The 13,166-nt window shown below is 41.5% G+C and overlaps 1 protein-coding gene across 4 annotated transcripts in view; it reads right to left on the reverse strand.

Moving 5' to 3' along the window:
- RANBP17 (RAN binding protein 17) overlaps window positions 1-13,166 on the reverse strand; it is a 282,863-nt gene that overhangs the window by 41,270 nt on the left and 228,427 nt on the right. For all 4 annotated transcript variants that reach the window (XM_036497037.2, XM_004587435.2, XM_058677578.1 and 1 more), the window contains one exon: window positions 1,575-1,789. In XM_036497037.2, the coding sequence (XP_036352930.2) occupies window positions 1,575-1,789 (215 nt within the window). The remainder of the gene's footprint in view (window positions 1-1,574; window positions 1,790-13,166) is intronic.

Genomic DNA, 13,166 nt, shown 5'->3' on the forward strand with positions numbered 1-13,166 from the left:
GAGTTTGACAATTAACTAGAGATTTGCTTGATTTAGAGAAATGTAAGAGAAAAATCTTAGAACCACTCCAGTTTCTTGCTGGATTTCAACTGCAGTGAGGAGTCCCTTAGAGGAAGTGGTGGCGACATGGCTGATCTGACTCAAGTTTTCCCTTTGTGATTTCTGTCATCCAGGCAGAGCCTTCAATAACTGCATTCTATGATAAAGAGGATGAGGAACCTGGGCCTCAGCCGTGATCCCATGTAGGTTAGTTTAGGAAGGTGGCAGAGGGAGCAGTGGTCAACTTGCTGTTCAAGCAGTGTTTCTCCCACAGGCAATAAAGGGGCCTCAGATCTTACTTGTGACTTAGGGAGGGGTCAGGTGGGAACGCATGAAGCAAGCCTGAACATGGATTTGAGCATTCACCAAGTAATCATGAATGTATCACACCAGGTACATACTACATTCTGGGTCCCCAGGCAGATATTAAAAAAAGAGAAAAGTCTTACAAGGAAATAGCTCAGTGGAGGGGGCTGTGGATTTGAATTTCAGCAAGTCCACCAGGTATTTCTGATGGGCTGGAAAGGTTGAAGAACACTTTCATGAGAATCATGTGGGATGCTTGTTAAAATAGTTCACTGACATAAATTATAGATATTTGCTGGTTGAGTAAAAAAGGAATACACAAATCAGTTTAACTTGCTCATTTTCATAGGGTAGAAACAAGAGATTCGTTCAAGGTAAATGACCAATGCGTGGCAACACTGGGACTACACATCACGTTGCTTAGCTTTTGCTTTGGCACTCCATGCACCACCTCAGAGTTTTAATGGAAATGAATGGTGGGAGAAGTCAGAGTGGAATGAAGTGGGTGGGTGGTGGGGCGGGCGCAGAGGGGGCAGGGGTGGAATTGGCAGCCAGCCCTACTGCAGGAAAGATCTTTCCTGGATGGTTATAAGATCTTTTCTGGGCCTGGTGCGGTGGCCTAGTGGCTAAATCCTCGCCTTGTATCTGCCGGGATCCCATATGGGTGCCAGTTTGTGTCCCAGCTGCTTTACTTCCCATCTAGCTCTCTGCTTGTGGCCTAGGGAAGCATCAGAGCATGGCCTAAAGCGTTGGACCCTGAACCTGCAAGGGAGACCTCCTGCAGGTTCCAAAGCTCCTGGCTTCTGGCCTTGGATAGGCTTAGCTCCAGTTGTAGCGGCCACTTGGGGAGTAAACCAGTAGAGCGAAGATCTTTGTATATCTGCCTTTCCAATAAAAAAATACATTTTTAAAAATGTCTTTTCTATAGTTATAAGCCATTAACTGAAAATACTAATTACACTTTCTCTATATGCAGAAGACTGTGAGCACTCTGGTGATCAAAAGACAATTGGATGACCAATTTGTTAGAAAATACTAGCTGCAACTTTCTCAATGTGCACATGAAATTATACATATACAGTGCCTATGGTTGTCCGAATTCTGTAAGTTCAATGAAGTATGCTCTCTTTAGACATAAAACGCTGTGGTGCTATTCTAACCCCCAGGCTTCCTGGCAGCGCTGTGGGTCACGTTTCACACAAAAACTCCCAGGATGCAGGATGGCTTACTAGCAAGTCACTGTGGGGCACAGACAGCAGCATTTTGACAAAGGCCTGGAGTACATTGTCAAAATGGTTGTCCCCATACAACTTGAAGACGCCAAAGCTGACATAATTTCCACACAAGGCAGATTTGAGAGCTGAATAGCAGATGGAGACGCCCTTGAGTTTCATTGGATACATTTGATCTTTGGAGAGGCTCCCAAGGGACAGGATCTGATTACCTGTTTTAGGGTAAAAGCAGAAAGAGAAAGTGACATTAAGTAGATGCAGTTCAAAGCAACAGTTACGGGGCACACTATGTAACATTTTCACTTTCCTGCTGATGTTCTACTTCCCCCAGCACCAGTTCAAAAACTGAACTATCCATTGTAATGAAACATAAAACACAGGACAGTTTTTACCTGGGAAGAACAAAGAGCTCCGGGAAAATCAATTTAGGGTACTGGCCTAGCTGCGTATTTTCAGCTAGATAATTACGTGTATATAGAAATAGATATGTAAAAGTTCATTGAGCTGTACTCTCAAGATTAGTTCACTTTGTGTATTTTGATGTATATGTTATTCCTTCAATAAAAAATATTTTTCAAAGTAAGGTCAAATAATCAGTTAAGCCAAGAGTGAAAAATAGCCTGACTGAAACATAAATCACTCTAATTTCTGGAAGAATTTTAAGTGTTTAATATGAACTTGATTTTTGGGTTAAATTAGGGACTTGGTACATAAGTTAAATGAAAATATGACACATTTATTGCTCAGTAAATGTTACTCTTCCTCTTTAGATGCCTTTTACAAAATATCTTGGGACGGCTGCTTTAAAAAGTATATTTATTCTATGCTAGTCATCAAAGGACAAGGAACTGTTTATGTAATTACCTTACAATTTCCTGAGGTAGTTCTTATTTACAGTCAACAATTTTGTTTCTGAAATGTATAGTAGTAAGATACATCACTAGGTAATATCTCACATTCTTTCTTAAAAATACATAAATTCACACAGATTCCCTATTCCTGTTGCTTCCTGCTCAAGTGAGCACTGCTTCTAAAACTGAAAACAGGAATAGGTGTGGTTAAACCCACCAGTATCCCTTAAGGACGCTGATTCAACTCCCAGCTGTCCTATCCAGTCCAATCCAGTCCAGTCCACCTCTCTAACTAACATATCTGGGAAGGAAACAGAATTTGGCCCAAGTGTCTGGATCCTTGCCACCCATGTGGGAGACCCAGATGGAATTCCTGGCTCCTGGCTTCAGCTTGGTCCAAGCATGAGCTGTTGTGGCCATTTGGAGAGTGAGCCAGCAGATGGAAGATTCTATCTCTCTAATTGTCTTTCAAGCAAATAAAAAAAACTGAACACACACACACACAAGCAAAAATAACCTGTATTTATAAAACTTAGGGGTATGTTGTGGTGATTTATACTGTGTCAAACTGGCTAAATAAGTTTTCTAGAATTTGTACCTTTCTATGGCTGGAAGTAGAAGTGGCCAAAACTGAAGTCACTGTGCATCTGGAGGCTGAATGTGAAGCAGCCACCATGACTCTCTGAAGGTCACTGTGGTTAAAGATGCTGAGAGTAATATGGAGGAATACTTCTCGGCTCCCGTTTGTCTTTGTTCTTATATGTTCTGTGTTTAGAACTACCAGCCCTGCTGACCAATGAGCCCAAGCCCACCACCAAACACCTGACAACAAGCCTACAGAAGCAGCCGCTCTGCAGAGCCAGCAGCCTTCCACTGACTTCTATGTCACCCTGCCAACTCCTCCACCCTGTGTCCTGTCATGGCCTCACTCCAGCAGCTAGACAAGCTCTGGCAGGGACACCTAGAAGGCAGAACTTGTCCATCCATCCTCCCATTTCAGGAGGGCTCATCTGTTATTTCTTTTCTTGAATCTTCAATTCTCCTTCTGCACCTATTTATTTATCTTCCTCCAAGATTGTATAAACTCCAATTCCTAAAATAAATACTCTTATTTCATGAATATCATATTCCTTCTTTTGCCTTACTTGAATCCTGTGAATATCTAAATTACAGTTATCTTGTGTGTACTGGGAGGTTTAGAAGGACCAGTATTTTTAGCAGCAAGATACAGGACTAGACCAGAGGAGAGGTATCTCTCATAAATGTGCTTTACTGAACATTCCCATGCAAGTGTTTTCTGTGCAGCCGTACAAACCCACGTCGATTTGCTTATAATTCATACACCCAGATGAAAAAAATACATTGAGTGGACGGTTGAAGCATGTCTTCAATTATTTACTCAATCCCAAATTCATAATCTCATCCTAACTTATCTTAGAGATAACAGCAGTTCTATAAATAATCAATTCGGTATCACAGCATTTATGGTTAAGCTGTTAAGTTCTCACGTATGAGGTACTGGGATAAAAGCACAAATAATAAAACCAAATCTGCTCTGAAAGAGTTAAATCTGGTCTGAAAGCAGATCTGCAAATAATAATTCCATACATGCTACCGAATAGCCATGTCAAATTGTTGTGGGATAGAAGAAGAGATTAGCACTTAGGACAAGAGAACAGGTTGTCTGAAAGCTCAAATGCAGTTTCCCAAGTAGAGAGGCCTGTATTCTAGATGAGGTGCAAATGGAGGGAGGCGAAAGAACATGGGGTTCTGAGGAGGACATTTTAAACAATTGCTTTCCTACCTTTACCTCAAGTTTAATTAAATCAAGGCAGATATTTTTTTCTATGTCTCAAGGAAGAACAGACTGTATATGTGATGGAAAAAGCTAGGGTAATTTCAGAGGAGGGGAGGTCATTCATAAATTCTGTGTTTGTTGGTAAGGTCAAGGTGGATGAAAGAAGGCAAACTGTTGGGGTCTATTTAATCAGAAAATTTTGGGGGGAAAGACAAGGTTCTATATTCTGTAGGAAAAGATGCAAGAAAACACACTTGATTGTAAAGATCTGGAAAATGTATCATCAAGAAGGATTAGTTCACAACTTTTATTTTGCCATACTTGTTACACATTGTAATTGTGTATACATGTCTGGATTTTTGGAGCATGTCAGATATATATGTATTAAGGGTAATTAATACACTATTACAAACATGCAACACAATGAGAAACTTTTAAATAGATTTGTGTACTTATTTGAAAGGGACTAAAAGGGGAGGAGGGAATAAAAGAGAGAGAGAGAGCAAGAAAGAAAAAGAAAGAAAGGATGAAAGGGAAAGAAAGAAACAGGGGAATCTTTTATTCATTGAATCACTCCTCAAATTGCCACAACAACCAGGGCTGAGCTAGGCTGAAGCTGGGAACTCCATCTGGGTTTTTCATATGGGTGTTAGGAACTCGAGTACTTGGGACATCACCTGTTACCTCCTAGGTATATTTGCTAGAAGGTGGATAGGAAATGGAGGTGGGACTATATCCCAGGCACTCTGCCATGAGATGTGGGTATCCCAAGCAGCAGCTTAATCCGTTGTACCACAACCTGCAACTGATAAATATTTTTAAATATTTCATTTATTTGAAAGAGAGAATCTTCCATCCACGGGTTTATTCTCCAAATGTCCACAACAGTTGGGGGTAGATCAGACTAAAATTACGAGCCTGAAACTTAAACTGGGTACCTCAAGCAGGTGGCAGGAACCCAATTAATTAAGCCATCACTGGCTAATTCTGAGAGTGTGCTAATAGGAAGCTGGCATGAAGCAGATCCCAGAATTAAACTTTGAGTCAAGATGTGGGTGTCCCAAGTGGTATTTAACCTTTGTTCCAAATGCCTGTGCCTGACTAATATTTTTGAAGAGGAAATTGTATCTCATTTTGCTCAAGTGCTCAGCATTCACTTGTAGCTATAAAAGATGAAGAAGGTTTGGTCAACCATCATTTATTTACTGCTATTCACCTTTATTCAATATGTATTCAACAGTACTTATTGAAATTGGAGACCCAGTCTTCAAAAAACTTAAAATAAAACAGAGAGAAAGCAGAGGCCATAGGGCTGAAGTTTGGTTTTGATGGTCCACTTTCAGTATGACAATTCTTATCCTCTTTGCTCCACCACACACCTAAAGAAGCACAACTCCTACCTTTCCAGCATTTACTTCCTACAAGTGGGATCTATATTACACTGGAAACGATGGCATTCATGGCTGGCAGCAATGGGAACACTAACTCTTACTACTTTTTAGTAGGATCACTGTAGCACAATAGGAAATGATAGTTTCCTTCATGAAACTTTCAAAGGTTAGGACCAACAGGAAAAACTACTTGTTTGCCACTGACTGCATATGCTATAATTGGGGGTTGGGGAGAAACCTCAACCTTAGTAAAATGGTTACTGAGGTTTTATCAGGGTTAGGGGAAAAGAATGATGTGAATTGAATAATACATCTGTCCAAAGGCCGTAATTTGGAAATGGGACATAAGAACAATGGAATTGTCATTGTTATTGTTGTACTTGCTGTAGCCCAGCAAGAATTATCACTCAATGATAAGGGGAAATGACTGGGAAATAAGCATAAAAGATGGCATGATAATTTGGCTTATCAAAAGTAGTTTCCTCATTATTCGCTTATATTAACTACTTTAGTTCTTCCTTCTTGACTTATACTCTCTATTCTTAACAGAGAGGACTTTGGTGGTTGCCAGCTTTCAATACTTGGAAGCACCCTTCCAGACTTCTCTCAAGATTTAGATTCAAGAGTCTCAACATCTAGAGACGGACAGAGAAAGATGCAAAAACTTCCCCTTTTGCTTAGCTAAGACTGATTTTCAGATCTATTTATAAAAATGTTCTAATATTTCTTGAACAACAAAACATTTATTTAATTGAGAAAGAGGAGACAGATAAAGAGGTCTATTGGCTCATTTCCCAAATGTCCACTAAAAACCAGAGCATGCTTAAACCCTAGTCAGGAGCTTGAACTCCACCTTAGCCTCCCAGTCTCTCTCTTGCAAAGACACTGAGCTACCTCCCATGATGTGCATTAGCAGGAAGCTGGAGTCAAGAGCAGAACTGGCTCACTGGTGAGCATGAGAACCAGGACTTGGGGCAGGCCTGGTTAGACAGGTGGTGGCACTACTGGCAATGAGTGAGGTCTAGAGGGTGCAGTCAATTGGATTGAGTTAGGTTGTAACAGTTAAGGATGTGTATAAGAGCTGAATGGGATGTGGGATAGACTATTCCATTGTACATACTGGTAGGCACAGGAACCAAGGCTGGAGGCTGACTAAGTGGAGTTTTTAGGGGTTGTTCCAAAAATCTTTGGGCCACAGCTCCTGATGGTGTATGTGAGGGCTGAGTGTGTGGTGGGCAGGTTTGGGTTGGGCTGCAGAATCCACTGGTTTATATAAGAACCGAGGCTGGAAATATGACCTAGCAATTGCAACTACCAGTGTGTGTGTGTGTGTGTGTGTGTGTGTGTAGGCTGATGTGGGTAATGGAGTGAGCTAGAACCAGTACTGGTAAACACACGGAAGGTCACATCTAGGGTCACCTCAGACAAGATTTCTTTGAGGGTCCCCCCAACTAAACTGCTGGACTCAGAAATCCAACCATGGGGAGAGTGGCAGGACATGTGATCTGATTGTGGAGGGCATATGTCAGAATTGGGTCTCCCCAGTGGAAAAGATGAAGCAATGGATAGTACACCCAGATGCATTTAGAAGATTTGGCAGTCTACTGGAGCCTGTGGAGGATATCTGGGACCATCACACAGGAAACAGGGCAGAACAAATTGGTTAACTATCTCAGCCAAGCCTTGAGAGCAAATTTCTGGGTGAATGGAGACTCTAAGGTGGACTATGTCAACCAATGGACCTTGGAAGGAGAGGAGTTCCTCAACCATGGATCTGTGAGATCGACAGCATGTCAGAACTACTGAAACCACTTGAACAGAACCCTTAGAACATGCTCCACATTGGGGACCCTGGGATGACATCAGGTGGCTATTCATCATCCCTGAGTACTGAGGCAGTTAGGAGGCTATGTGTGGCTTCTCCCCTTTTCTCCCACCCTTCCCACAAATACAGCAGGAACAAGAAAATGTGGAAATAATGGTCTCACCCACTTTCTCCTAATCCTTGACCCCTCCCACCCCAATCAATTATGTAAATATTTTCAAAAATAAAAATTAAAGAATATATACTACCAAAAAGAAAAAAGAGTGGAGCTGGAGGGTATAGTGTGTTAAGTTGCTGCCGGTGATCCCAGCATCTCTCATAGGAGTATAAGTCGGAGTCCTAGCCCCTTTGGTTCTTTTCCAGCTCCCTGCTAATGTACCAACGAAACCCGCACAGATCCCTGTCACCCATGTGGAGACTGGGATGGACTTTCAGCCTCCCGGTTTTGGCTTGTACTAGCCCTGCTGCTGTGGTCATTTTGGGGGTGCACCAGCAGCAAAATTTCTTTGTTGGTTCCCTTTTTGTCACTTTTAAGATAAATAAAGCAAGTTATCTATCTATCTATCTATCTATCTATCTATCTATCTGGCACTGGGACTTGAACCCAGCACCTTGACAGTGATGTGGGTATCCCAAACAGCAATTTGATCTCTATTCTGTATGCCTACTCTCCCCACCCCCAGTTTTAACTTTGTGCCTTTTTCCTGAGTGACTGACTCCAGGATACTATCTTTTTCAAGAGACTCCCTACACCTGATGATGAACAGATAAGCAACATAGTCCATAAGACAGTGATGAATATTATAGGCTTTTCACTGTAGTGACCTGGTTTGAATTTTAGCTCTTTCCTTACTACCCAGGTATGTAAACAAATTGTTAATCTCTGTAGGTTACAGCTTCCTTATGTATAAAATGAGGACAACTACACATTAACTCACAAGGCCCCTGTGTGGAGTAAAGGAGCACTACTGGCAAAGTGTTTACCATAGCGCTCAGTGTTTACCAGTGCTCAGTGACTGCAAACTATGATAACATGCAATACTGGGGTTCATTTTTTGCTCTTGCAGCCTAACAGCATGTAAGTTTACATTTGGAGAAGTCAGAGTATAAAATAGGAAGAGGTGGAGCTGCATATCTGTGTATAGTATTGAATAATGTCACCTCCCTCTCATCCTTTTCATTTACATGACTCTAATTATTAAGGTCTGCTTTTGGCTGCCTGCCCCCCGTTCCTTCACAGCTTTAGCTGTGGATTTTTATAGTTTGGCTGTTTGCACCACATCCCACCAGTTTTCTGTGATTCAGAAGAAGAATACTAGGAAAAATATGCAATAGTAAAAACAGACTATTGTGGTTCTTGCTTTAGGAGGAGCTGATCGTACAAACAAATCCATTTCCTGGTTTATAAAGCAATCCATTACATTGATTTACCTTATATTTTTCCTTTTAATCTCTAAAATTTTAAAGCGAGCTTGATAGTAAGCTGACAGTTCTATAAGTTGAGTGTCTTCATTCATCATCTTAACAGTTATGGCAAGAGAACCGCAAGGCTTGTTGACATTTTACTCCAGAGGTCACTTAATCCTCTGGTCTTTCCACAAACCAGCCAAATCCCCTAGACATCAAACGGTCTGTGACAGAACTGAAGCTGTGAAGATTGGAAGGGAACATAATATTTCCCTTTCAAATTGAAAAAGATGAAACCTATCCAATGTTGATAAAAATGTGGGAAATTAAACAAATTGCTGGGAATAAATAGGACAATTTGGTAATATTTACTAAAAATAGAAATGTATAACCCCGGCAGTTGATTGGCATAGCAGTTAAGATGCCAGTTGGGATGCTTATACCCAGTTGCACTACCCAGGTTTGAATTCCAGCTCCCACTCCTGATTCTCGTTTCCTGCTATGTGCACCCTGGGAGGCAGCGGATAGCAGATCACAGAGTTGGGGCCTTACCACCCACACGAAAGATCCAGACTGAGTTGTAGGGTCCTGGCTTTGGTTTGGCCCAGTACTAGCCAGTGGGCATTTGGGCAGTGAACTGTGTATGGGAGCTTTGCCTGTCTGTCTCTTTCCCTTTCACTGTCTCTGAAATAAATAAGTAAAAATAAAAAAGTATAAATCCACTTCTGAAAATCTAATTCTAAATGTTCATTACCATGTCCAAATCTCTCGTAACATCTGCATTCACTGATAGTGTCTTCTGGAAAAGCCAGTCTTCAGGTCATTCTTATCAGAATGTAAGTCATGCTATTATGTCTTATATCACATACACACACACACGCACGCGCACACACACGCGTGGACACACGTGCGCGCACACACACACACACACACACACACACACAAACTTGACCCTACTTCCCTTGCTGGATATTGTTCCCCTCTGTAACAGAACTTTTCAAAAAGAACTTTTTACTCCCATTCTTCTACAAGTGTTCTCTTCAAGGTTACCAGTGTTAATACACCAATGGGTTCTCAGTCTTCATCTTAGTTTGTTCCTTTACAGCTTTTGGAACAGGTGATCATCTCATTCTTTTTTTCAAGACACGCATTCTTCTGATTTTATCTTCCTTTTCATTCTCTCTTGCAACTCTCCTGCCTCACCTCCTAACACTGGAGTACACCAGGGCTCAAATGTAAACTTTTTCCTGTATTTACATTCACCTAGCTCTCTTTTCCCTCCCCAGTCATATTACTTAGCTCTGCAGGTTTAAATACTAGCAAATATGATTCTCATATTTCTCTAGGCTAGACTTATTTTCTAAACCCCCAGACTCGCACATCCAAATCCATATCCAGCATCTCCACTTGTATGTCTACTCAACATCTCAAACAAATGAAACTTCTGATCCTACCGTTAACAACCATCACAGCTGATGACAGCTCTATCTTTAAAGTTGCTCATGCCATATGAACGACATGACAGCCGTCTCATCTAAGCCAACTGAGGATGTCAAGCACCTCATTAAAACATGCAAAGCAGAGCAGGTTAAAAAATTCTCCTGGCTATGCTTTGCAGGTCTGTGGATACACTTGGGTATTCTTGGTCAACCAATACACTTTAGAAAGGTTTTCTCAACTCTGGTGTGAGAAAGCCGACAATGTCTCAGAACTGTCAAGGTCACTCAGGCAATGGCCTCAGAACCCCACCACACCCCACCTTAATCAGAGGCCTACTTGAGTATGCATTCTTCTCAACTACATAGTCAATATTAAAAACAAAATAAAAATTTATTGTAAAAATTGCTTATGCTAAACTCCCTCAACTGTCCTTTTCCCTTCTCATACTGCTCATTCAATCCACTAAAAAACATGATTTGTCTTATTTTTAAAATATATACAGACTCCAACCACTTCTTACCACTCCCCCTGCCAAAGCCAATATCAAATTTTGTCTGGATTACTGCAATATTGTCTTGTCTGATAGCCTGTTTCTATCTTTAGTCCCTTACCGTCTAACTTTAATATAGTAGTCAGAATGATCTTTTGTAAATTTAAGCCAGCTCACTTTATTCCTCTGCTCAAAATGTTCTCTATTATACTTGAATTTACAATCAAAGTCTTCAGAGTTGTCTGCAGGCTTCACACAACTTTGTCCTTCTTTCACTCCTCCTTTAGTTCTCTCTGTTCTGGCTGCTGATCTCTCCTTCTGAAATGTCAGACACACTCCTGCTTTTACTCCAAAACTTGTTTCCTCACCCTGGAATGCTCTTCTTTTACAACTAACTCCCTCATTTACTGGAAATGTTTGGTTAGATGTCATCTTCTAACAAGGACCATCTCTTTATTTATTTATTTTTACGTTGATGATTTTTACATAGTTGATTGGGCTCAAAGGGTCAAGGGCTACAGGAAAGTGGGTAAGACCATTGTTTCCACATTCTCTTTTTTCCTTCCTGTATCTGGGGGAAGGGGAGAGACAAAGGAAGAAGCCACACCCACCCTCCCAACCATCTCAGGGTCCTGGACGTGGAGCATGCTAGAGGGCACTGCTCAACTGGTTTCAACAGTTCAACAGTTCTGAATTGCTGCCAATCTCGTCATTCCAAGCATGACGAAATCTCTTCAGAATCCACTGGCTGATACAGTCCACCTTAGCATGTCCACTTGCCCAGATTTTCACTGCCAACATGTGGCTGGGGTAGTTGATCAATTTGTTCTGTTCTCTGTTCTAGTACCAGGTAAGGACCATATCTTCACACTCTTAGTAGTGCCACATGTTACTTTTTAAAAAAAAAAACTTAAAAAAAGCAGTTCTAGCATCATCGTAAAAATAAGAGGAAGCCATAGAGATTTCCTATTTATTCCTTATCTCCATTCTTGCATAGCCTACCTCATTACTAACATCCCCCACTAGATTGGTACTGTCCCTGTAACCGACAAACCTACACTGACACATCACGCTCACCTGAACTTCACAGTTTACATTAGGGTTCACTTTCAGATGTTATACATTGTTTGGGTCTGTGTAAATATTTCTATCACTATAGTATCACAGTTTCTCGCCCTAATTTTTTGTGGCCACTGCCTGTTCATTCCTATTTTTCTTCTAACCCCTAATCTTTTTACTGTCTTCCAAAATTTTTACCTTTTCCAGACTATTATATAGTTGTGATCACTCTATATGTAGCTATTTCAAAATGACTTCTTTCACTTAGTAATAGATGCTTGATGTCATTTCATGACTTAATACGTCATCATTTTTTAGCACTAAAAATAGCCCATATTGGATATGCAGTTTATTTATCTGTTACCTACTGAAAAACATCTTGGATGTTTCCAAGTTTTGGCAGTTATAAAGCTGATATAAATATCATTGTGCAGCTTTTTGTGTGGTCTGGGTAAATACCAAAGAACAAAGTTGTAGTCTATAATAGAGTATGTTTACCTCCTTCTCTTAGCCCCTTTAAAGGTTTGTTTCATTCATTTGAAAGGCAGAGTTATGACAAAAAGAGGAATAGAGAAAGAGATCTATCTTCCACCAATGGTTCACTCCTCAATGGTCGTAAGAGCTGGGGCTGGGCCAGACCAAAGCCAGGAACCTGGAAATCCATTTAGGCCTTCCACATGGATGATCAGAGACAAAGTACTTGGGTGATCACTTGCTACTTTCCCAATCACATTAGCTGGAAGCTGGATCTATGTTCTATGCCACAATGCCAACTCCTGGAGTGGGTATTTGGCCTGGTGATTAAAACATAACTTGGGGGCCCGGCGCCGTGGCCTAGCGGCTAAAGTCCTCGCTTTGAACATGCCGGGATCCCATATGGGTGCTGGTTCTAATCCCGGCAGCTCTACTTTACATCCAGCTCGCTGCTTGTGGCCTGGGAAAGCAGTCGAGGATGGCCCAGAGCTTTGGCACCCTGCACCCGCTTGGGAGACCCGGAAGAGGTTCCTGGTTCCCGGCTTCAGATTGGCGCAGTACTGACCATTGTGGTCACTTGGGGAGTGAATTATCGGTGGGGGAGAGAGAGAGGGAGAGCAAGCAAGCTCTTTCATTTGTTGGCTCATTAACCAGGTGGCCTCAACAATGGAGGTGGGCAATATTGAAACTAGGAGCCCGGAATCCCATACAGGTCTTCCACAGGGGTAGCAGGAACTCAACTACTTAGGTTATCTTCTGCTGTTTTTTCCAGGTGCATTAACTAGGGAGTATGATCAGAAGTGGGGCAGCTGGGACTTGAACTGGTGACCATATGAGAAGTTAATGTTGCAGGC

This window comes from Ochotona princeps, chromosome 19 (assembly GCF_030435755.1).
Source record: "Ochotona princeps isolate mOchPri1 chromosome 19, mOchPri1.hap1, whole genome shotgun sequence".
NCBI lineage: Eukaryota > Metazoa > Chordata > Mammalia > Lagomorpha > Ochotonidae > Ochotona > Ochotona princeps.